This window comes from Manis pentadactyla, chromosome 6 (assembly GCF_030020395.1).
Source record: "Manis pentadactyla isolate mManPen7 chromosome 6, mManPen7.hap1, whole genome shotgun sequence".
Classification (NCBI taxonomy): domain Eukaryota; kingdom Metazoa; phylum Chordata; class Mammalia; order Pholidota; family Manidae; genus Manis; species Manis pentadactyla.
Window position 1 is genome coordinate 57,900,871 of NC_080024.1, and position 26,935 is coordinate 57,927,805.

General features: G+C 38.6%; 1 protein-coding gene across 5 annotated transcripts in view; it reads right to left on the bottom strand.

Annotated features, from left to right (window-relative positions):
• OSBPL6 (oxysterol binding protein like 6) overlaps window positions 1-26,935 on the bottom strand; it is a 212,423-nt gene that overhangs the window by 61,223 nt on the left and 124,265 nt on the right. For all 5 annotated transcript variants that reach the window (XM_036879419.2, XM_057503889.1, XM_057503888.1 and 2 more), the window contains exons 2-3: window positions 24,913-25,168; window positions 6,126-6,218 (exon numbers count right to left, since the gene is read on the bottom strand). In XM_036879419.2, coding sequence (XP_036735314.1) covers window positions 6,126-6,218; window positions 24,913-25,116 — 297 coding nt within the window. In that variant the 5' untranslated portion in view covers window positions 25,117-25,168. The remainder of the gene's footprint in view (window positions 1-6,125; window positions 6,219-24,912; window positions 25,169-26,935) is intronic.

Genomic DNA, 26,935 nt, shown 5'->3' on the forward strand with positions numbered 1-26,935 from the left:
ATGGATGGAGCTGGAGGGTATTATGCTCAGTGAAACAAGCCAAGCGGAGAAAGAGAAATACCAAACGATTTCACTTATCTGTGGAATATAAGAACAAAGGAAAAACTGAAGGAACAAAACAGCAGCAGAATCACAGAACTCAAGAATGGACTAACAGGTACCAAAGGGAAAGGGACTGGGGAGGATGGGTGGGTAGGGAGGGATAAGGGGGGGAGAAGTAGGGGGGTATTAAGATTAACATGCATGGGGGGGTAGGAGAAAAGGGAGGGCTGTACAACACAGAGAAGGCAAGTAGTGATTCTACAACATTTTGCTATGCGGATAGACAGTGACTGTAAAGGGGTTTATAGGGGAGACCTGGTATAGGGGAGAGCCTAGTAAACATAATATTCGTCATGTAAGTGTAGATTAGTGATAGCAAAAAAAAAAAAAAAAAAAAAAAAAAGGCAGTTCCTGTGTGGTAACCTCCAACGAGTTCTATACAAGGGTATAAAGGGCATATAAAAGTGTAGGCAAAGGGTCTGTTTGTGTTTATACAGAGGATCAAAGCCTAATTGGGCTACCCCGAAAATGAACTAAGATACGATATGAAAAAGAACTTCCAACATCTGCACCCTCTGGAAGACTCATGCCAGAAGATGATCATCAAAAAACCCCAACAAAGATCCACGCACTGCTACAGCTGTAGATGCACTCATCCCACCAGTTCCTGGACCTGCCATGGGAATGAGGAAGGAGATATCTAAGCTGGCCTGTGCATACAGTAAAACAACAAAATTGGACTGGACCTATACTGTTGGAACTCAACCAAGAATTTGGAGAAGTGCAAATTGTAGCGCTCCAAAGTCTTACAACTACAAACTATTTATTGTTAAAAGAACATATGGCATGTGAACAGTCCCCAGGAATGGGTTGTTTTAATTTGTCTGATTTCTCTCAGACTGTTCAAGTTCATTTCGACAATATCCACCATATCATAGATAAGTTTTCAGAAATGCCTAAGGTGCCTAACTGGTTTTCTTGGTTTCACTGCAGAGGGCTGGTAATTACAGATATGCTTTGGTTATGTAACTATACTCCTATTATGTTAATGTGTGTGTGCAATTTAAGTAGTAGCTTAAAACCTATACATGCTGAAGTTACTCTACAAGAAGATATATCAAAGAAATAATCAATCTTCCCATGTTTTCTTCCGCCTGCTACTTCTATAGCTTTTCTTCTTCCTTCCTAATTACAACCCTTAAATAGAATTTGTGCCTCATATCAAATTTACCGAGTATCATAATTCTTCCAAGTGGTAAAGATACCTCAAGACAAATGCTGGGCATAGAAGCCACAGGGCATAAATATGCAAAGAAGTAAAAAGCTAACTTTTTCAAACAATAAGGCTTCTCTCTCACTTACCAACTTCACATTTCCCTGTATGGCCCCGGAAGATGACTGGTTAGCCAGAGACGGGTAAGATTCCTCAAGGGAGGAACAACCTAAGACAGGCACAGTCGCAGGGGGGCTATCAGGTGAGAAATTGGGGATCAACAGAGGTGAGGCTTAGAACCTCACCCCCCCGTTCTGAGAGAAATCTTCTGCATACGTGGATGTTTTATTGCCCTGGTCTAGCTTGGATTAACACATAGTCTACAGGCACACACCTGATCATCTACATTTGCTCTCTTACAACACTAAACTATGTTTTCTACCTTTGTCTCGTATCTACCTACCACTTCAGCATTTTATTAAAAATAATAATAATAAAGAGAGAAATGTGGTATCCACATATAAATCAAGTATAAAAACCAAATCAGTATTCATATTTGAACTGACTGTTTATAGTTCATAATGCATGAGCAAAACCGAAAGTTTCTGTGATGACTGCCCTTGTACTGTTCACTATGTAACTTATTCATTATGTAAGAATTTGTTCTACATGTAAAAACTTGTTTGTTATGCCTCAGAAGATTGGAGACTGACAAAAGTTAGGCTTGGGGTGGAACAATGATTGTGCATTGAGCATTGACTCCCCTATACAGAATTTTATTGTCGTTAACAACCATTTGATCAATAAATATGAGAGATGCCCTCACAAAAAAAAAAAAAAAAAAAAAAGGACAGACTTCCAATGGTAAAATAAATTAGTAACCGGGATGTAATGTATAGCATAAGGAATATAGTCAAGATATTGTAACAGCCTGGTAGGGTGACAGCTGGAACCTAGAATTATGTATATAAATGTTCTACCACTGTGTTGTACACTTGAAACTCATGTAATGTAATACTGTGTGTCAACTACCCTTCAATAAAAAATAATTATTAAAAAAAAAAAAAAAATGATGATTTCTACAGATTTCATTTTTAAAATTTTATGTAATCAAGAAAATTAAGAATAACTATATTTATGTATGTATATATTAAATAGATTGATTAGCACTCTCTCTGTTCTTAGGGATCAGCTGTTTTTAATGACATTTCTGTGTTTAGTAGCCCCATCATGGGCAACATCTCTAGAAGAAAAGCATTTTTCTCTTTGGCTTATTTGAAGGCTAAGGTTCATCTTTGATTTAGTCCCTGTAAGTATATGTGTGTGTGTGAAGAAAACTCTATACAACTTGTAAAAATGAAACATTTAAAAATAAAGACAAATGCTTTTTCTCATTAAACTCGTTAAACAATTTTTCCCTGTGGAGCTATGGCTACCGATTTCTTTCAGAGCAGTTTTTTTCTTCTTTGGAAGTTTAACTGCAGGGGAGAAAAAAGAAAGGGGGATAAGATGGAAGAGGCAAAAAATTTAAACGTTATTTCTTAAACATAAATACATCAGCTCTGAACAAATAACTCCATTTGCTCTGATGCAATATCACTAACTCTAAAAGAAATTGAAAGAAAAAATTGCAATAGTTCATAAAGTTTAACAAGCTGTCAAACTGATAGAGGCAAAAGGTAAAGCAGGAACAAACAATATTCTATTTCAATTATAAATGTTGTTGATAATGTCCTAAATAAGTTATGTAAGAAAGGAAACAACTCCTCTCAGTACTTAATATGATCCATCTCCATGCTTAGTAGACTAGATCTTCCTTACGAAAGCTAAAATTACTTTCTGAAAATTGAATAACTTCTCTTTATATTGTAATTTCAATTGATACTAATTTTCTGCTTGTTAAGTCTGCAACTTCCTAGGTTAATATAATACAAACAGACTTTACAAAATAAAAATGTTAAATATAATATAAATTCTGTTTATTATGGAAAGAGAGTCAAGGCCCTATTGTGATCACATCAGGACTCAGATATACAAGCTTTTTGCTATTGCAGAAATTTAAAAAATACTTTAAATCTAATAAAAATAGCTAAAACCAAAATAATGTAACAGCCCTAGTATGTTCATCTGAGACATTTCCTTACTCAAGGGTATATACTCTGTATGTGCAAATGCTGGGAGGGGTGGGATGTGAAGCTTTAGGAGGTGAAAGCACCCAGCAAAGAATTTCAACAAATCCTATTGGGACAATGTGTACTTCAAACAACATTCTTCCATCACTATCAGTACCCCAGAAGCCCATCTTTTCTCAGTAGGGCTGAGGATGGTGTGAGGCTATGGTATCTGGATTGGATGGGACCCTCTGATATCGTAGGGTCCCAAGAGGTGTGTTATCTATTAATATAAAAACATAACAAGCAGGTGCCTCGTTAGCACAGTAGGTAGCACGTCAGTCTCATAAAAACATAAATAACAGCAAGAGTGCCCGTCATACAGCAAGATTCGAGCAGGCAACAGCATGAGACATGGTGTGGGCACCGTGAACTGCCAGGGCTACCAGCTCCCTCCTTTATTGCGACTACTGTTTGGCCAGGCTGGGGCCTTTGCGCCTGGGCATCAGCCTCCCTCCTCCATGGTTCTCAGCTACTGAAGGACACAAGGTACAAAGGGCTGAGGGAACAGAAAGTCCTCCTTGCTCAGGGTGAGAGCAACCCTGGTGGAGTTCATGCTCCAGGGGCACCACGGGCTCAGGCTGAAGGTGGCCTCCAGCTGAAGCCCCTGCTTGCTTAGCACCACACCTGCCCTAACCCTTGCCCTTCCTCCTCCTTTCTCCTGGGGGCTCCTCTCAGTAAATCACAAGCACCTTAAACCCCATCTCAGGTTGTCCTTCTAGAGAACCTGACATAAGAAGAGTGTAAAATAAAGTAATAAATGTGGTCCATACAGAGACAGGCTACACAAGCCATTCTGGGGCTGAGGGTGGACTGGGCAGGAAGGTGATGAACAGCATTTGAAAAAAGAATCCTGTGGGTCTCACTTAACAGAAGAGTAGGAGTTTTTGCAAGGTGCAGGAAGGGCAATGGAGTGGGCAAGCCAAGGAAGGAGCAGACACCCAGCAGTGGAGGGAAGAGCACGGCCAGTGCACGGGCCTGTGTGCAGGTGGCTATAGCTGGAGCATAAAGTGAGACGCCTAAGAGGCTGGCGATGGTTCTGGAAAGAGAGGACAGGCCACACCAAGTCCTGTGTGCCCGTTGCTCCTTATCTGTTGCTTTAATACGACCATCTGTCCTTTGCATTTCTATGTATCCTTTCTGAGTTCTCCAAGTTTCCCTTTCTCTATGTGCCTCTCCTGATCACAGTCGGTTTCCTTCTGTTCTGTTATACACTCCCAGCTATCTGACTCTGGGCAACTGACTTATACTCCAAGTCTCCGTTTCCTTATCAGTAAAATGAGAATAATTATCAGTACCCACTTCATTGAGTTGGGGGCTGATTAGGTGAGAGAAGATATGTAACAATTCAGTGACTGGGACAAAGCAGGTGCTCAATAAATGTGAGGTGCTTTTCCCATTGCTCCTATATTTACTTATTCTCTCTCTTCTTTAGCTGCCTCTAAGAGAGAACTGATGTTTTCAAAGAGATTACTGGTTATATTTTCCAAGTAGACATTCTCTATTTGCTATCCAAATAGAAATCAGATCACTTTTTATTCCTCACTAAATTATTTAAGTTTAATAACTAACTCTTCCTTTCTTTAGTGTAGCAGTCTTCTGATGGAATAAACTCTACAGCTTGTAATATCTTTAAGGTATAAAGAGGTACAAACATATATATTCTAAAACAGTAAGATGTATTCTTTTCCCAAAGAATTCTGCTTATTATAGGAAAAGCATAGTGGAAGGATCAGTTTATGCATATTTAGAACTTTTTTTGGAAATAAAGTGTTGTTTTTATATTTGAATTCAAAGTCCCCATGCATTCTATTTGGAATGCCAGCTTATTGAAAATCTCAGGGAGCTGAAGAAGGAGTGGGGATGAATAGGATGGTGTCTCCTCAGTTTTTTTTAATGATTTCTGCATTGTTAACATAAAGGGATTTAGATGTTTCCCTAGTCCAAGAAAGAGAAGGATAAAAGGGAGGGAGAAAACACTGGCTTCCATGAAATGGAAAAGGTATCAGGCAGTAATGTGCAGTGTTCTCCTGGGAGCTCACTGCTAGGAAGGCCAAACGTAGGAAGGAGAATGGAATGCTGAGTGCTCAGCAGTCCCTCTGCACAGGTACTATTTTACCTGCAAGTAGGGTAGAGCTTAAATAGGTCTAAGTTTGAATTCCCACTCTGTTTTTAGCAGCTATTTCTGACTTCCAGCAAGTTACTAACTCTTGGTTTCCATACTTGTAAACGTAGTAAATACACTGCATAGAGTGGTTCATAAGGATTATAGTAAATGGGATAATGTATTTAAGCACTTAGCATAGTGCTTGGTATGCAGAGCATGGGCAATTAATAGTAGCTGTTGTTATTGTATCATCATTATTGTTAGACTCAGTAATTGTTTTCTTTTAGCTTAGCACAGAAATATTTGCTTATCTCTCCAAAAGAGAATTATAGTAGTCCCTCTTCCTTTAACATCAAGAGAATTCTGGATTTTTCTATGTAGCCCTGCAAATCCCAACAAAATATCCTTTCATCTACTCCTCCCTTATGCAGGGAAGAAAAACTCTACGTACTGGAGGCAGAAAGATGTGGGAGATCAGCCCTAAGTGGGCGTCACAGCTGTCTCAGGGGACCAGGTGTAAGAACTGGGGGCAGCTCAGCTGGCCCCGGGGCAGGCATCACGCATCCGACAAAGCACCAATTCGGTCACTGACCTTGGAGAGGGGGACAGGCTCCGGTTCTAGCAGCTGCCGACTTACAGAGGGTTCGGTGCTGGAGGAAGCAGTCCTCTCCAGGACGTGGAGACTCTGAAAATAAACGGAAGCACAGTCCGGGCTTAGACAACCCATTTCTCTTGTGGAGGGACATCAGGGAGAAATCATACAGATCACTGTAAAGTCGGTGAGCCATGCTACAAATGGCAGGTTCCTGAGGAGACCAAGGGAACATCGAGTCAGAGAAATGCCAGCAGAGGAGTTTGTTTTCCCCTCCGACAGGTCTGCTGCTGAACTGCTTTCAGTGTTGAGAGTCAGAGGTCACACAAATTTAAAGAGACATAGAGTACATCTCAACATTTTTACAACCTTATGTCAATGGGACATTGACTATTTAGACAATTAGCCTCATATAAAAAGATTTGCTTACCTCTCCGACAGCAATAGAGAAAATGAAAGGTCTACATCAGAAAGCCCAAAGCCTTAATGTCCTCCAGTCCCTAGAATTTCTTATAATCCTCATCAGATAATAATATAATTATAATTCTTTTTATAATAATTCTTAAATGCAGAGAGAAGAAAACTTATCAAATACAATAGACAGTAAATGTCTTTTACCATGACTGCAGAGAACCTCATAGATCCACACCATGACATTCCAGCGGAAACATAGGCGGAGCACAGGAACGGGAACTTACGCAGAACATTTGAAAAGATGTTCATCCTCAACGTCAGAAGTATTCAAAGATGAAAACCAAAATAATATGACTTTTTAAACCCCAGATTCAGGAATGTTGGGGGAAAGGGAGTATAAACTGGGTAAAATCTTTCTTAAAAAGAAGTTTTGCAATTTTATCAAAAAGTCTTTGGAAAAAGAGCAAAGTGCCTCATTGGCCCAGTAATCCAACAGCTGCTTTCACTGCAAGGATATGACCAGATTTGTATGCAAAGATGTGTGTTTACTAAAGCATTATTTTATTACAGTAAAAAAATATCTAATATATGAGAACAGTACAGACTTACAAGGAAATACCATGCAGTGATTCAAAAATGACAATATGGATGTATGTTTATTGATATGGAAAAAATACCCATCATATTTTGTCAACTGAAAAATCAGGCTGTAAATAGTACGTACAATATGATAATGTTACTATACATATAATCAAAAATATATCCCAAAATGTTAACAGTAGCTATACAAAGGTGAAGGGGTTATAGTTGATTTTTAATTTTTCTTAATATTAAAATATTTTTAATGAAAAATGTAGATACTGCTTGCATATTTGGAAAAAGTTAAGTATTTTCTATGGGTGATAAATTTGAAAGATATCAAAGAAATAACTCAAGGGAGTTAATATTTAGATATATGCTGGAAATGAAATGTAGCATCTTTACTCTAGTTACAGTATTTGATTGTTGCAATAGACAAGACTGGTATTTTATTTACTTATTGAGGTCTCTATTTCTGATGTGCCACAGGAAAATGATTAGATTAATAATTGTCCTTTTCTCCCACAGTGAAAAAAATTACACTTTGACCTAAGCCAAATTATTCTGATTTCTTTCTAAGTTTTCAAGCTTTTGGTTATTTCTATTACCCTGAAAGCAAGGTGTCTGATCACAGATATTTAAAATCCTATCTGAATGCATTTTAAGTACTTATTGAGAAAGAGAAAAATTAAGTAAAAGACATGAATTGCTCCTATATCTCCAATTTGTAAGGAAGCAGAAGAAGTAAGAAAAGTTATTTGGGGGCCAAACATAAAGTTGGGCAGGGATTAATAAGAATTCCTAATCTGACAGCTATAGTGTCCAAGGACAGTTACAGCATTAAGTGGTACTCTGCTCTTTCCAAACCCAGATTTACTTGAATTAGCAGAGAAAAATGATAAAGGTGGTTTCATATCCCCATCCATGCCAGGGCCTCCTGTGGGAGCGTCAAAAGCAAAGGTGCCCTCTGAGAAACTGGCGGTGGGTGTTCAGACCTTTAACACACAAGATGGGAACAAAGGACCTGGCGCTTGCATTATTTGCTTGTTCATGTTCCTATTTTGGATAGGATCCTATGTAAAACACACTGGTTAAATCTGAAATTTAGATCCATTCTGGGATTATATAATTAGAAACTAAAATGAGAATTTTTGTTGTTGAAACAAAAACTTTATCACCTTCCTTTGAGACTTAATCATCTTTCCCCCCACAGTCTTTCATTTTGTTTTTTGTGTGGTAAATAGACAAAAGTAATATATGCTCATTATAAAAAATTCAACTACAACATAGAAACAGATAAAAGAAAAGGTCAAACAAGCTTCTGGAATAGTGGTTCTCAAAAGGTGGTCCATGAACCCTGGGGTTCTCAGGGAGTCTGTAGGGTGAAAACTATTTTTATCATAATACCATGATGTTATTTGCCTTTATTAGTCTCATTCCCTCACTAATGTACATTGTAATTTTTCAGAGAATAGATGTGATTATTATTGTAAGATGTTAAACAGAGGCAGATGTGAGAATCCAACTGTTTTCTACTAAGCCAGAGAGATTTTTGCAAAAATTTAAAAGTTATTGTTCTTTTCACTAGAATTTGTTTTGGAAATATTTGTTTTTCAAAATAAAAAATACTATTTAGACTGGCATGTGATGTGTTTATTCTTACTTTAAAAAAATAATAAAATTTTTAATCCATTTTGTTTTCTAATACACTAAATACAGATAGATATAACCCACATTAACAAAAGCTCTTTGAAGTCTTCAATAGTTTTTAAGAGTATAAAACATTCCTGAGGCCAAAACACTTGAAACTGCTATTCTAGAAGAACTACTATTAGGCTATTGTGCTTATACCAAAATGGAGAACTCTGACTTGCACATTAAGTTATTCTCTTTTTCATAATTCTTCTGAGGTAAAGCTTTTTTAAAAAGATCAGACACGCTTCAAAATCTCTTTACAACTACTTAATCCACCTTAGGCTAAATTATATAAACCTACTCAGAAACACTGACACATTACACAAACTATCCTGACATCCACAAACCTGTAAGAAGAAAATAAACCTTATTTCATACTCTTCAAATACAGCTGAACAAAACTTCCCTAATTATAAATTCTATGAAGATAAACATAAAAGTAGTTTTCTAATGCATGAGTTGATTAATCTTACAAAAAAAAAAATAACCTAACAAAACCATGGAGAATAAAGACATATATAGGTGTCACTGTATTAGAGAGATATAGCATGCTTCCACACTGCCCACAACTAACAAATGACTATAATTTGAGATAATTTCCTACAGGAAAAAAAGTTTCCAATATATCACTTATTTAAAGAACCAAGAATTAGAACCATTTAGAAACTACATGAGTTAGTACCAGCTTTTCCTTCACCATTTAAGAGTATCAACCAAAAAGTTTATTACAGTAAATATAATAAAGCAGAAGACCAGAAACTGCAGTGAACTGTGTCATTCATTCATTCATTCAGCCATTGGTTCAATGAATCAACAAATCATTATCAAGCAACTATACTGTGCAGATGACAGGGTTACAGAGAACAAAACAGACAAGAGAAATTAATTGCTCCTAGAAAAAGGTCTTATCATTACCAAAGACCACATGAGACTGAACAAATTTTTTAAACCCACGCATTAGCCTTGTTCATGTGGCTACTGTTTTTACATTAATTTTTTCAGTAAAATCTCTTTGGCCTGAGCTTCTCTTCAAGGGCCTTTCTCTATCCTCATTCTTGCAGGCTGCTGGGCAATAAACCAACTCAACATACATCGACTTCCTGCTCGCCCTGATGGATAAACATGGTAAGAAAAGCAAAGCTTGGAAAGAAACTGGACAGCAGCAACTCTGTAGTCAGGAAATAAAGGATTAACTCAGGAACTTAGCCAGGGGAAGGAAACTTAATCTCCTAATTTCCAAACCAAGCCACAAACATAGAATCAATTTAGGATATTTAAAGTGTGACAGAAATTAGCTCTGTCTCTATAGATACCTGGGGATGATTAAAATGTTGCTAGGATTTTGCGGATCAGAAGGGTTAGCGACTAAACAAACCAGGCAAGAATCTGTAAAACGCCTACGACAGTATCCGTCACAAGTAACACTGTGTTAGTTTCTTCTCCATCTCACTTCACAGAACAGCTTATATTATGGGAAAAAAGCAAGAGGTTCATTCATTTCAAGCATAGTACAATACAGTACACCATCAGCTGAGTAAAAAAAATCCAAACATCAAATTGTGTTGATTTGCCAAGTCCCAGAAAATCATTAAAACATTTACTAAGAAATAATAAGTGAATATTTTTATTACCACAAATGTATGTATATATTTTCACTTAAAAATTAAAGCATATATAGAAAACTACCAGTTCACATCATACCCATTATTATGAATGCAATTACTTTAAAAAATAACTTATTTCATTTTGCCTCCATAATGATAATGAAGAACCAAAAGCTCTTAAACTTGCACCTTCTTATGTCTGTATATTATTAGGACCTACCTATTGTTGTCTACCCAATAATAAAATACCAATCCACTATCTTAAGAATAGCCTTCAAATTTGTGGTTTTCAAAGCCAAAAGCATATCTTCAAAGTTATATGATTGCACACACAACCATTCATTATTTTTGATGAGATATCTAAGTACTTGAATGCCATATGTTCAATATTAGCGGATACAAAGAAGAAATTTTTCAAACTTACCATATTCAGTCTTGGACTCTAGTTAGATTGGGTTCCTTGAAGGTAGGGACCAGCTCATCTTCTTCTTGGTATCCCACCTCCTCTACCCCTAGAGCACCCCATCCAGCACACTGCAGCCAAAGATTTCTGGAATTTTCAGTGCTCTCTGGTTAATTTGTACAGAGCAGTCCCTCAGCAATCATTAACACATAAGGAGGCATAAAACTGACTTATAGCTTCAACTTGGAATAAAATCACAGCTCCAGTAGGATAGAACTTTTGAAAACATTTAAAGCACTAAATTTTTCTTTTTTTTTTTTTGCTTTCATTAATGTACAATTACTTGAACAACATTATGGTTACTAGACTCCCCCTATTATCAAGTCCCCCCCACATACCCCATTACAGTCACTGTCCATCAGCGTAGTAAGATGCTAGAGAATCATTCCTTGTCTTCTCTGCATATACTGCCTTTCCTGTGTGCCTCCCCCGCTACATTATGTGTGTAAAGCACTAAACTTTTAAAACTGAAACATCTAGTGGATAAGTCAGAGGGTTCTTGTTTATTGGATTTAAAGCTACAGACCAGTCAATGGGGAACACATCAAATCTAATGTCGTTAACATCTTCAATAACAAAAAATTCTTTTCATAAAGTATCCTTTGAGATCATAATTTGAACTATAATTTTGTATACTTTTCTTCACAAGCTGGCTATTTTCAGATTCTTCTACAGTGACTTATAAACACATACCACATACCTTCAAGGTGTTATACACAGTGTATAAGTAGGTTAAATAAAGGGTAACAAGTTTCCTTTCAAACAGTAAAATTACAACTTAATTTCCAGGTCAGTGTTTTTTAAGAACAGTTTTAACTTCACAGCAAAATTCAGAGAAAGATACAGAGATTTCCTGCATACCGCTTGCCTGGGCTCCCACATTATCCCTATCTGCTATATCCATGCATTTGTGACAACTCTTGAACCTACTCTCATTCCCGGTTAGTTTTTTAAGGAACTTAAGAGCGCACAGAGAAGGTGTAAGTACTACCTACTCCTTGTTTCCACTGCTCTGAGAGAATTGATGAGTATTTAGCTTAAAACCAGGAGTCCAGAACACATATTTCACTGCAGCCCTTTATTTTGGTAGTTTGTTAGGGCAGCTCCTGCAGAGAGGAACATGACTCCCAAACGGAGAGTACACAAGAGCTGCTGGGGGTCTCTGGGCTTGTTTGGCCTGCCTTTTACTTCAATTTCATTTCAAAGACATAAAGGTAATGCTGGAAATATTTTAGGCTGTGGTTACATGTTTCTGTATAGACTCACTTTTCACATGAATTTAGGACAGTAATAAGGAGAATTGGGCCATTGCTTTCTAAATGCTAATGCCACTGAAACTGATTATCTTAGTTATCTATTCATTAATTATATAAAATACTTCTAAAGAAAAATATCTGAAATAATTTATAAACTTCTAGACTATTTTCTTTTTCAACCATTTGACTGTTAGGCTTGCCTCTCTCTAGTTATACCTAATTTGAATACAGCAACACTATTTCAGCAACACTAGTAACCTTCACATGAGTATTGATGGTAATGGTGGTGGTGGTAGCTAACAGTAAGTGCTTTCTCTATGCCTGATTCTATGCTCTACATGGATTGTTTCATCCCATATTCACAAAAAGTCTTTGAATAATGACTATTAAATTTATTTTATGGTGGACTGAACACAGAGAGGTGGAATTAATGACACAGAATCAGTAATTTTTGGAGTTGGAATGTGAATCAAGATTTTGCTCTGAAGGCCAAGCTTCTAAATACTCCCTCCCACTGAAGCTAAAGCTAATGTTAAATGACAAAAATTACCACAATTTCAAGTGGTATATTCCCTCAAGACTAACTGAACACATCAAAACCAACTTCTATCGTAGCCTTCCATGGAAACAGAGAAGCAGAAATGAGTAAAACAGAAAAGAAAAATTACATCACTCCTAAACATGGTGCAACCTTAAGCTTCATTTACAAGTTCCAAGAACTAAGAGCAAGCCAGCAAACTTTCTTAGGTGCAGCGTCGGATGCAGAGAAAAAAACACAGATTTTGCAGTTACACAGGCAAGCGTACCAACCTTCAGGCTGCTATTCACCATGTAACTTGGGCGAATTGTGAATCTTTGTCCGTCTCAAGTGTATTCTATCCACAAAATGTGGTTTAATGTCTACCTTAAAAGACATTGCAAGTCACAGAGTTGGCACCCAGCGTATACACAGGGCTGCCCAGGGCTGGCACACAGTAGGCATTCCAATAAAATAAATAAATGTTAGGGTAGCTAACATTTCAGTGATAAATGCTTTGAGAATAAATGTTTAAGAATCTCATGCAATCTTATTGCCGTAGAAAGTTGTGCCCAGACGCCCTGTAGGCATATGACAACCTTTTGAAGGTGAAGAATCCATAACTGAAATGACCATGTTACCCGGTCAACCTAGCAACCGCAGTCGACACCACACCTCACGACTGGAGCACCATGGTTATTAGGAAAGCTGACACAAGGGACCCAGACATCCGTCAGCGGTAAAGCAATAGCAGCAAATGGCAGTGAGACGCTGCATCCTCCAGAATGCCTGCAGCAGGAGAGGCGCACGGGCCTGCCTGCGATCTTCTTTTCCTTCAAGGAATTACCACTGTTAGTTAGTTACTGAGTAGCATAAAATATTTAAAGTCACCAAAGCCAGAAGGCCATGACGGAAGAGGTAGCGATTCTGCTCCTTTCTCTGTTGTAACAACTGTCTTACTCTCACTGAGAGATGGCAGAATTGCTACATCTCCACATAAGCACCACGAAGTGAATAAAAGGAGAAAATTTCAGAAATAGTGGCTGAAAAAATTCCACAGAGCACACCTGGGAAGCCCTGAAGGGAGAACGCCCAGCGATCACAGCCCTGACTTCCCGCACAGAAACATGGAATTCAGTAGGAACCGACAGCTACGGCCCTACACTGAACCGGTCTGCTGTTAGAAACACTGCATTGCAAGACGTGACATCAGGACCCATCAAGCGGTCCATTCACAGTGGACAGCTCCTCTGCGATCTTGACTCTGACATGGTAAAAGGCTTATGAGTAAAGAGTTTTTTAATTCCCACAGTTGCCTTTAAGTAGCACTAGAACCAGAACTTACTGGTGGTCTTGCTTCTTACCTGTACTCAACACGCACAAACGCAAACATGTAACAAAATGATCAAAACCCCAGCAACTATGGTCATACTTCATTACGGCAACTAAAAACAAATGACAAATAACAGTGACAAATACTAAGCCACTTCAAGAGCAAAGGCTCTGGAATGTGTGAGTTAAGTGAAAAGGTAGGAGAAGTTACTCAAAAAGAACACTAAAGTCAAGTTAATTTTCTACAAGGCTATTAATAACTCAGAACAGACACAGGTTTTCAGTATGTCATTTTGTTACCATTACAAGTAAAAAAACCAACAACCTATGTATCTATTTAACATTTACATGTACATTTGAGGCAGAATTAGTTTGTTTTGATCAGCATGGTAAACTCAGAGCCAATAATCTATGATTTGCCTATATGTACTTATCAGTATTTGCTGAATGAAAAAAATGAATAAGTATTTGTTTTAAAAATAAACAAATATTTGTAATACATATAGAACCAAAGTTCCCATTCTCTGGCAAACATGCTTAAATTACCATGAGATAAATACAGGTAGTTAAGATGAATGGCCCAGCTCCTGCCTCACCATCTCAAAGTTGGTTTTAAAAACTTGCTCAAAGTGTCCCATGTGGCGTATCCTTCCTATTAAGTTAATTTTAAATCTTATACTTATGGGGTTAAAGCTTACTATTTGACTATTAAACTAGCTGACACATTGTATTTACTATATTCCAAATCTGTTTTAAACCTACACATGAATGCACATTAACTCACAAAATATAACCTTAGAAAAAAAATTTTTTTTTACTATAGAAGCAATACACATTCACTGTAGAAATTTGGTGGGAGAGGGAGCAGAGAAGAAAAAAAGAAATTAAAACCACCCACCACCAGCAATAAACTCTTTCAATATCTTCATATATTTGCTTTCAGTTTTTTAATGCATATATATATATATATATATATATATATATATATATATAAATACTCAATTCTTTTTTTAAAATTAAGGTGTCATTGATATACAATCTTATGCTCAGATTTCACATGAGCAACATTGTGGTTACAACATTTCCCCTATTATCAAGTCCCCACCACATACATACCCCATTACAGTCACTGTCCATCACCACAGTAAGATGATATAGAGTCACTACTTGTCTTGTCTGTGCTATACTGCCTTCCCTGTGCCCCCCTATATTATGTGTGCTAATCATAATGCCCCTTAATCCTCTTATCCCTCCCCTCCCACCCACCCTCCCCAGTCCTTTTCCCTTTGGTAACTGTTAGTCCATTCTTGGGTTCTGTGATTCTGCTGCTGTTTTGTGCCTTCAGTTTTTGCTTTGCAGATGAGTGAAATCATTTGATACTTGTCTTTCTCTGATTGGTTTATTTCATTGAGCATAATACCCTCTAGCTTCATCCATGTTGCAAATGGTAGGATTTGTTTTCTTCTTATGGCTGAATAATATTCTATTGTGTAAATGTACCACATCTTCTTTATCCATTTATCTACTGCTTTCCACAGTGCTTGAACTAATTTACATTCCCACCAGTAGTGTGGGAGGGTTCCCCTTTCTCCACATCCTCGCCAACATTTGTTGTGAGGTGATATCTCATTGTGGTTTTAATTTGCATTTCTCTGATGGTTAGTGATGTGGAGCATCTTTTCATGTGCCTGTTGGCCATCTGAATATCTCTGGAGAAGTTTTTGTTCAGCTGCTCTGCCTATTTTTTAATTGGATTATTTGCTTTTGGTTTGTTGAGGTTGTGAGCTCTTTATATATTTTGGATATCAACCCCTTATCAGATATATCATTTATGAATATACTCTCCCATACTGTAGGATACCTTTTTGTTCTACTGGTGGTGTCCTTTGCTGTATAGAAGGTTTTTAGTGTGATATAGTCACACTTGTTCATTTTTGCTTTTGTTTCCCTTGCCCGAGGAGATGCATTCAGTAAAAAGTTGCTCATGTTTATATTCGAGTTTTGCCTGTTTTCTTCTAAGAGTTTTATGGTTTCATGACTTACATTCAGGTCTTTGATCCATTTTGAGTTAACTTTTGTGTATGGAGTTAGATAGTAATCCAGTTTCTTTATCTTGCGTGTAGCTGTACAGTTTTGCCGACACCAGTTATTGAAGAGGCTGTCTTTTCCCCATTGTATGTCCATGGCTCCTTTATTATATATTAGTCGGCCACATATGTGTGGGTTTATATCTGGGATTTCTATTCGATTCCATTGCCCTGTTCTTGTGCCAGTTCTAAATTGTCTTGATTACTTTGACTTTGTAGTAGAGCTGAAGTTGGGGAGCGTAATCCCCCACCTCACTTTATTTTTCCTTTTAAGGATTGTTTTGGCTATCCGGGGTCTTTTGTGGTTCCATATGAATTTTAGAACTCTTTGTTCTAGTTTGTTGAAGAATGCTGTTGGTATTTTGATAGGGATTGCATTGAATCTATAGATTGCTTTAGGCAGGATGGCCATTTTGACAACATTACATCGTCCTACCTAAGAGCATGGGATGTAGTTCCATTTATTAGTGTCCTCTATAATTTCTCTCAAGAGTGTCTTGTAGTTTTCAGGGTATAGGTATTTCACCTCCTTGGTTAGGTTTATTCCTAGGTATTTTATTCTTTTTGATGCAATTGTGAATGGCATTTCTAATTTTTTAATACTACAAAATACTTTGATAAACATCTTTGCTCAAAAATCTTTACATGTATCTTTGGTTGTTTCCTTAGAATACATTTCTTAGAAAATTAGTTACTGGGACCTATGATATGACCTTTTAAAAGGCTTTATATACATATTGCAAAATTTCCCTCCAGAAAAGTTGAATTGATCAAAGTGCTTAGCAGTAGCACATGGCAGTGTCCATTTCCCTAAAATGGCTGTTATCACTGTTACAGAATCAGCTCTTAATTATGTTTTGAAGTCAAGGAGTCTGGCACTTGAAAGCATACAATATGCATAGGGTTTTCTTTTACCTTTGTGACAGTATTTTACTTGCAGCCTGACAGAGTTACAGTGGCGGAGGGATTGTAAAACTTTCAATTTGTCCAAGTGGAAAATCAAATAAAGCAGTTTTGTAGACTTATAGTCCTTCAGGATGATGTTTTTATAGTCCTAATGAAACACCTAAAAATGTATTCTATAAGAGCAGTGCCTTCCAAACCAAAGTGAATAACAGTCTTCCCGGGGAAGCATCTCTAAACGGCAGATTTCCAGGCCTCCTCAGCCATGTACGAATTAGATCCTTTGGGGTCCCTGATTATACTATGGCTTCTTTCTCTGTTTGGTGTTCTGCCTAAGAACCAAACAAGCAATGTTCATCTTGGGTCTAAGAGATGAATCTGCTGCTATAAAAATGCTATCCCAAACCAGCCAGCACAAAATCACAAGAGAGAATTTCTTAAGTGAGAAGCTAATAAGGTAGGCCTAACGTATCAAAGGGTTCTGGCAAACCCACCATTGAAAGCAGTGAACAGATTCCTTCTTGAATAATGCGAGATTCTGAATCACTCGCGGACAATGAGCATGTGAGTGGCAGGTGGCAAATTTCTTTCCAGCGGTCTCAATTTTGGCACATTTGACATGGACTGAACACATGCCATAAACACTGAGCAGCAGCAACAACAATCAGCTAATTACAACTTTCAATGAGCAGATGATCAAAACTTTTCATTCTAAAAGCAGTTTGTGTACTGAAAATACAGAAAATTCAGGAAAGCACAAAGAACATAAAATTAACCTTTGATACCAGTACTTTATGATAGTACTTATTAACATTTTGGTCTATGAACAATTTGGTCTATTGTTTTTTCAGGTCAATGAGAATGTGATAAATGACTATTATTGCTGAGGGAAAAAGCAAGGAGGCAATACATAACTAAAAAATAATTGACAAATGCTGCCTTACTTAGATGTGTACAGAAGTCCCCTCCCCTGGACATTCAGCTGGTCAAGCCTTACAAAAAAGCAAATAGGCGGAGTGGCCAAGGAGAGGGGCTCCAGAATTAGGCTCGCAGGGAGCAAATCCTACGGTCGTTGCTCATTAGCTGTGGGCAAGACATTGCACCACTTTATACTATAACTTAGTTCACTGCAAAAGGTGATGATTGTTCCAACCTTCCATAGTGAGGACTCATGATAGCCATTAGCTGGTGCTGTAAAATTAGTTTATTTATGAAGTTTGCCTAGTATGAAGACTTTTCAGAACACCCAATTTACAAAATGCATCTAAATCACTAAAGTTGGTCATGGTGTGAAGTTTTGCAAGGAAAATATTATTTTCCAATTAATATTGTTTCTAAGTCCTAAAAGTTAGGCTTGATGGGATGAGTGGAACCCCCCAAAAGGCTAAATTGTAACAATTCAAAAATTTAAATATACCTAGCACTGAAGGCCTTATTCACTAGCATCCCTCTAGTGAGGACATTGCAGATTTTCAAAGCAAGTTAGGATTTCTTTCTGAACTATGAGTTCGGTTCCAGGGTAATCCTGCAAACTTTTGGACCCACTGAATTTTACACAGAGCTAAGAATCTTCTATTCAGATATTAGTAGGTTTCAAGTTATATGCATCCTTACTGATAAGACCAAAGATGATTGAAACTGAAGGTTAGGTATTAAACCAGGAATGCTTGATTTTTTTCCTCCAAAAATTAGAACATTTTTGTTGGAGGGAACATTTTATTTTTCACAACTCAAATGTAGAAATAGGTTTCACATTCAGAAGATAGAGACACTATATTTCAAAGCTGTGTTTTGGTTCTTTCTATTTGAAGAAGATGCTTCATAGGTTCAACTGGAAGAGACATATTCAAATCCAATTCATGTATCTGCTGGGGATATTTTTATCTCCTTATTTGTCCAGGAAGAAAACTCACTATGAAAGGTATACTTGAAGTATAGACACTAATGAGAAACATTTTTCCTTTCTGGTTTTCTGTGCACCTTTTCACTTACACTGAAAGTTGCATGAATAGCAGATGTTGCTAATATCGGAATGGGTGGTTATGTCACCCATGGCTGCATGAGCCCCACGGAATCACTGTCGGGGATGGCCTTCACATGTCATCAGTGGACATTAACTGAATGGGCCATGGGTGGTTTTGAAATGTATTGCTGTTGATAACATATAGGGAACATTTTTAGATACCAGTGTTAAATGAAATATTCTATTAATTGATAAAAGATTAACCATGATATTGAATATATATTTTATAAAAACTGGCAGGAGACTAACAACCAGCCCCTTATGACTTATTCGTAATATACTTTTTTCCTTTAAAAGTTCTTTATGATCTTTGAGTTTGAGCCAGCTTTAAATTATTTTAAGGAGTGGCTGGTATTTTATTCTTTGATTTTTCATTACACAAAAAAGACTGACTCATTTAGGCATTTACAATATCGAACTGCTCATTCTGTAATAGACACTATCACCTGGCAATTATGTAGCCCAAGTCCTACGTTCTTAGAGCAGTAGTGCCTGATTTTCTGAATTGGTCTGATAATGACACAAATAAAGATAATGGCTCCAAACCGAGTCCTCACTTTTAAAAATGCAGATCCTTGGGCCTGATCCCACAACTACTGCAACTGTCTCTACAGAGTGGTCTCACTCTTGTATAATGAAAATAATTCCTAAAAAAAAAATGTAGACATAAGGGCAATTATCAAAACAAACAAACAAAATTCACTCAGCTAATCAGAAACATAAGTAATTCTTGTTTTAAAATAGACAGTCACCTCCCACCCCCACCAGTATTTTTCACCTCTGTGCAGAATGCTCTCAATGCTTTGCTTTTGTCTGATATCATTTCCTTCATAATCCTCAAGCCAGTTATTCCACCACACAGTCATTGTCAGCAGCAAGCAAAAGGGACCGTGGTCCCCTAGCTTCCCGCTGCCACCTTTGCAGCCATCCTCCTCAACTCTCAAAATCCCCTCACCTTGGGAGACTGCACTCCTGACTATACTACTTTCTCTCCTCATTGTCATCTTCCATTCTCATGACTCTTCCTGCACAGCCATCGAGGCCTCTGGAACCTGAAAACAATCATCTTCTCTGTGCCAACTGTTCATTCATTTATTCATTCAAATATATTCTGAGCCATACCCTATGCAAGGTACTGTATGAGGTGCTAGGGATACATTATTGAACAAAATGAAATATCTATTTTCAGGAAGTTTATGTGTTAGGAGCAGGGAATACAGGAAGAGGATACAGACATAAACAGATAAATCTGTAATCTGACAGGTGGTGGTTTATGCTTTGAAGACAAATACAGTGAGGTGGATAGTGAGTGATGAGGACATGCAGGGGAGGTCAAAAAAAGCTACCCCAAAAGAGTAGATTTGGAGAATGAGCCAAATGTGTGAGCAATGCCTGGAGGAAAAGCAAGGTAGGCTGAGGGAACAAATGCAGGCCTGAGAGAATTAAGTGGAGGGGAACATGCTAGGAGATGGGATCAGAGCGGCAGGCGGAACCAGATTAGAGGGACCGTTAGACAACAGTCAGCAATTCAAATATTATTTGGAGACAGATGGGAAAGCACGGAAGGCTTGGAGCAGAGAAGTGGCTTGACTAGGGTTTGAAGGAATCACTCTGACTGCTCTGTAAAAAAAGACCTGTGTTTTGGGCAATGATAGAAGCAGGGAGACCAGTTTGAAGACTATGCCATTAGTCCGGGTGAGAAACAATGACCTGGTTGGAGAGGGAGGAGGGGGTATAAGCAGTGATCAGATTCCAGGCACGTCCTAACGGTAGTACCAACAGGATTCCTGAAGTGTGATGTGAGAAAAAGTCAAGGATGACTCCTGGGAAGGCTTTTGGCCTCACCAGATCAAGGGACAGAGCTGAATTTTACTGAGATAAGGATGCCTGGAAAGGAGGCGATTTGAGAAGGAAATTGAGTTCAGTTTTGGACAAGTTAAGTTTGAGAGGAGATCCAAGAGATCACCCTTGGTAACTTAAATATTACTGTGGTTGACTTCCTATCTAGGATCAGGGTTGGTAATTCAAACACTTACAAGGCACAGCAGGAAACATAAATAAGTACTGTAATACAATAAGGAGGGGTAGGGACTGTGGCTAATTAGAAAGTAAATGCTCCATTTAAAGGGGAAGCCACTCCTGAGCCCAGTCTATGTTACCATTGGGAATCTGGGACCAGTGTTCCCAGATACTGCAATTTCTTAATAGAGAGAAAAATCTGGATTTTTAACAATCAACTCCTAGGGAAATAAAAGGCTAACTGCCTTATCAGTGTCCTTAATTTATTAATGTACACTGCAAAAAGAAATAGTGTTTAGTCTCTAACTTAACCTCTTTCATGCAGTATCTCAAGGGACAAACATTTCTTGGCACGTGCTTTGAGAAATGCTGATTTATGCATAATCCTAGATGTTTGATCAATCCATTTACTTCCCTGTTAAAAATTTTAAGGCATACATTCCTTGCAGCTTATGAGTTACAGTAGATCACACACACACACACACAGCCAGTTTTGTTAGATGGTTTAACATCTAATATCAGCCTTGAACAAAATGTAAATGGAGCAATTACTAACATCTTCCAACCTGTTAGATACTAGGTGGCATCTTGACCCTCTTATGTTGGTAAAGAAACACTGAGTGAAATCATGGGGGTGCTGGGGCACTTCATGTCCCAACTCCTCCTGCTCCTTCACTTGCTGTCTATATAATGCAGGGTCAGGAAGGACAGCTAGTCACCGCTGTGCACCTGGCAGGTGTTCTTTGATTCATCTGTGAGGAAGGAAGAAGGGAGAGGACAAATAAATCTGGAATGGGAAATTTGTAATCAAAAGACAAGACCAATATTGTTGCAGGTCTTTAAAAAGATTCCCTAGGGTATGCTAAAATACTCAAGTGCAAGGCTTATCTCTGAAGAACTGGAGTGTACAGTCTGTCTAAAAGAGCTCACCAGTACACTGGAGGAGAGCAGTACATGAAAAGATAAACACTATAAAATTGTCAAATATTGTCATAAAGTTCTTTAAAAGGTCAGAGAAGGGACAGGATCACATGGGTCTGAGGGATCAGTGAAATTGTCACATGAGCCAGCCCTGGAAGCACAGGGAGGTATCAGGTCCAGAGGAGGGTGGTGGGAATTCCGTGCAGCAAAGATAAGGATGGAGACGGAGATAAGGCAGTTTGAGGAGACATGTGCAGACAAGATTGATTATACAGATTGTGTGGAAAATGGGACACTGAGGCTGGATCAGATCATGGAGGTCACTGGACACCAGGTAAAGAAATATGGCCTTCATCATGTAGATAACCACGAGTCCTCAAAGGGCTGTGAGCACAAATCTACTATATTAGGGCGATTCGATCTGGTGTGGCCCTAAGGGAGACGGTGAGGCCCTAAGGGAGACGGTGAGGCAAGAGCCTGCCGCAAGGTCCCAGGTGGAGGTGGTGAGAGTCTGGGCTAGGGAACAGTGGGAAGAGGAAGAAATTTTGGTATTACGAAGGAAGAAACAGTCAGTAGGATTTTTAACCTACTGAATGTGACATAGGCAAAGGAGAATGCCATGGCTTTGACCCCGGGTCCAGGAGAGAACCATTATCCTGACAGCAAACTGGTTTATCCATACTGATTTAAGGTGACAGTAGTACATCTAAGTAGAAACATTCACTTAGTCATCTAGGACCAGAACATGGGAGACCAGCATAATGCACAGTAGGGTTCCACTGTATTCTCAGCTATGTGCTAGATCCTTTACCCATATGATCAAGGTAGGAGAGAAATAGGGGTGGATTTTGCAATTTGGCACCACGTGCATAGATGTCAGTCGAATCAGGGGAATGGTAATGTTCAGTGAAGACCAATTTTTCACACTTTCTCTATGTCCCTTCACTCGGAAAACAGTTGTCATACAAAAGTATGATACATATAAAAAAAACTGCATCATATTCTATCACAGGATCACTCAAAATTTTGATTTCCACAGGTTAATACAGGATTCTCGGAAGGAAAAAAAGAACTGTAATTAGTCATTATCCTTTTATCCCTTGAGGGAGATGAGCAGACATAAGTAGGAGGCAGGAAGGAGCCAGAGGAGAAATTATTTGGGAGAGTTCCCACCTGCTGAGATAAGCAGGAATGAAAATAAACTCGCTCCTTAAAAAATAATAACCATCTCTTAGTTTTCTAGAATTCATTATCAATTTACAGACATGCTACTTTATTCCCATCATAAAACTTTCCATTCACAAACCAGCCGGGAGTCACATGTGCCATCTTGAAACTCCCTCTGACAGACCAGGGTCCCAGTTTGCCCCTGTTGTTTTTCACACTAGCCTTGGAGCTCAGGTGCAGCATGCAGATCAACCATGTGTGGCGGACACTTCCATAGCAGTTAGCAGTCTTTTTCATTTGCCACAATTCTCCAGGGTTAGCTGGGTTGATCCTTTTCTTCCCTCAGCATCCAGGATGGCCATGCTCCTTAAAGTGTCTTTCAATTCAAACGCCCAGGGTGAGGAAAAAATGGAGAAGCCACAACAAGAATGGACAGAGGGGCAGGTAAAGGGTAGACTGAAACTGCAAACTTAAAAAGCAGCTCAGAATGCTGGGGTTATGTAATATAAATGTATTTTCATTCATGGTTCTCTTGACTTCTTTTACTCTATCATGGCAATGCAACAAATATTATAACTGTGTTATCACAGATTTTGTTCACAGTAACTGCTTCTTTTGAATAGAAATTAGATATTCTCCTTGAATGTTGCAAGAAAGGGACACCAATGTCAAAAATTTCCCAAGACCCATAGTTCAAATGTCTGCCTCAGAATCTGTGAAAGTTACACACATTAGGAATCTTATGATCCTTACAGAGTCCCTGTTATCTCTTGCTAGAAATAGAGAGGGAGATCTGAGAGGGCTTATAGACTGAGGGTTCCCTAAGGAACACCCTTAAAAGTACATTCCCACCAAGCAGAGTAGTGAATTCATATCTGGAACTCACTCTCTCCAGACCCAAGTCTATACTGTGGATCAGCGAATAATTGATGCTTGTATTTCTAGAAACCAGGCAATATAATATAACCTTGAGCTCATAAAATCGGGAGGAAAACCCTGAGAGAATGTTCATTAATTGAATGTCCCCCAACAAGAAAGTTTTTATAATGAGTTAACACCACCTGTTTATTTTGAGTATCTAGTTACACAACAAAAAATCCTATCACAAGATATTATAATGGCAAATAGCAATACTTAGATAGGTACCGGGCAACACAACCACCGCTTTTGACAATGAAAATAATTCATATGACTAATCCCCACAGAGTTCTGGCAGAGTAACCACTGAAAGTAGTAACGAAGTAACTCTGTAAACAAAAATGATTTATAGAACTGGCTCAGTGGGATAGTTAAGCAACAATAATCTACTTTCTTCATTCATTTTAAACATCGTCTGAGTTCTCACTGCCCTTAATTCCCAGATACTACAGTTTTATTTGTATCCTAATTCCTGAATCTGACTGTTGACAGACTCCATAAAACACCAAACAGCAGTCAATGCATGGCAGGCCAGTGAGAGACTTGTAGGAAGAAGACCTTTGCAGGTTCAGATTCCTTTCCTTCTCCACGAATGAAGATAGGGAGAGCAGAACATTTAAGTTCCTGCAGCTGGTTCCCCTCTCTAGGTACAGACAGTGCAGAGGAAACTGCAGGGCTTTTCCTAACCGCCCTTCCTGTGGTCTCCACTCTAAAAAAGGGTCCTAAATAGCAGAACAGCACTGTCACAACATCATCCAGTAGATCTACAGAAAATAGTGGGTTTTCCTGTAGAATAAAAAGCTTCACAACAAAATTTCAGATACCGTCACATCCTAATGGGGCTGTATTTGCATAAAATAGTAAAATGCACTTTCTACTTTTCTCTTACCTGCCGACTGTCCCTTTGGGAGGATGTTGAAGAAGAGGCACTTCTATGGGTTGGAGTGGATGTTTTATGAGCAGGGGATATGCCCCTCTCGTCTGAACTCATAGCTGCAGGTACAGTCAGTTGTAAGCACTTAAGACCATCCCAGTTGTGTCTCAAATTCACAGACAAAGAAGTAGATGACTTTTCAGCTTCAGTCCATTTCATAAATCATGTCTGACTAGAAAAGACAGGCAAATATCGAAAGTGTCCCAAACACCTAAAAGCAAAACAAACCAAAACACCTCATGTTAAATAATTAGAACACAAGTGAAAAATTATTATATTTAGGAAAAAAATCCCTAAAATGTTAGTGACAGAAGAACTCTGACACATAAGGAAATATTATTTCTTCCTCTAAATTTTAAGATGGAGGCTAACATGTGACAAAGGTCTATCAGCAAGAGGGAAGAGACCACACACTAAAGTCACATTCTTCCCTTATATTCTTTGTTTTAAAGCAGATTACAATACTATGTTCTAGATCCTCATGCCAAACTATAGCAGTTTCTTTCCCCAAAAGTTAAATGCCCAGTGGATTATAAGAGCTAAGTCCATGTTTGTCTTCTGTTTAGTTCAGCTATGTCATGTATATATGATGGTTAGATCCAACATAAAACAGTCAGCAGACACAAAAGGATTTATGCACTTAGTGCATCATGTGATCCAGCCTTTAGGAAGGATCGAGGAATACACACACTAACAGTTATTTGCACCTCAAGACCAGAGCTCACCTACATATGGTTCTCAACTCAACAATCAACGGGCTCTCAAGTGTCTACAGACTGACAGGATTGTTTTGGAACTGGGGTAATGCTTAGTGTTGCTTCACTTATCCACAACCAAGAGCCACTTCATTTTTCACTTGGATTCATATAACGAAAACCTCCATTAGTACTCTGGCCAAAAACTTGTGCCTGAGAAAGGCATTGTTCAATTGGCAACAGAGATTGCTAAAATAAATTTTTTAAGGTGAGCAGGACAGTGTAAGTTGAAAAGCTTACCCCACAATCCATGACCCAAAAGACTGACCACTAAAGTGAACTTTATCCTCTTATAAGAAAACAGAAGACCAAGCTGTAGCCTCCATCTTAATGATCATATGCTTAGAAGGAAGCACCGAGCATCTGGTAATTACTTCAGTACAGTTTGGAAGAGAAAGCTGATGATGATGATGATCAGAAATCAATCTTTAGGCCAAACAAAAGTGAGACCTGAGCTTCGGTACAGAGGGACAGTCAATCAAAAAATAAACAATGGAAGAAGATGTTGGAGGACACCGGCATGGGCGACTAATGGTCTGGCGGCCAGAGGCATCCCTGAGCAAGTGGGTTGGAGCTGAGACCAGAAGGATGAGTGGGCATTACTCCAGTGCCTGGGTGTCCAGCCTGGCGTGACCAAGGAATCAGTGCTGGCCAATATGGTGAGGGCAGAGGGACGGTGACATGAAGGTCACAGGAAGGCAGAGGCCAGTCCCTGCAGGGCCTTGTTAGCCATGCTCAACATTTTGGATTTTATTGTAAGCCCAAGAAGCCCTCTAGGAGTGTGGCATAACAAGATTTGTGGGCTTGAAAGGATACTTTGGTAGCCATGAGGATAATCAAATGGGGAAATGAGGATGACGGAGGCCCAGTGAGGAAGCACAATGGACTAGAGAGGTGGTAGGCAATTCAGCACCTTGTCCTGTGGGTTGGGACAGGATGTGGAGGAGGAGGAAAAGAGAGGGGTGGGGGTGACTCTTAGGTTTCTGGCGTTCTGACTGTGGGCTGACAGAGGTCCTAAGTATGTTTTCAGAAATGAGTTTCTGGTACAAATGAGGCACTCAAAAGGTAGGTCAGATGCTCACAGAACTTTAGGCTGCAGACAAATGTTAATAGATTATGCTAATGGTACAAAGTATCAAGTGATTTATATACAGATCATGTTAACTCTGTGAGTGCAAGCAAATTTAATACAGTGCTACAGTTCTATTTTTTAAATGTGCAAG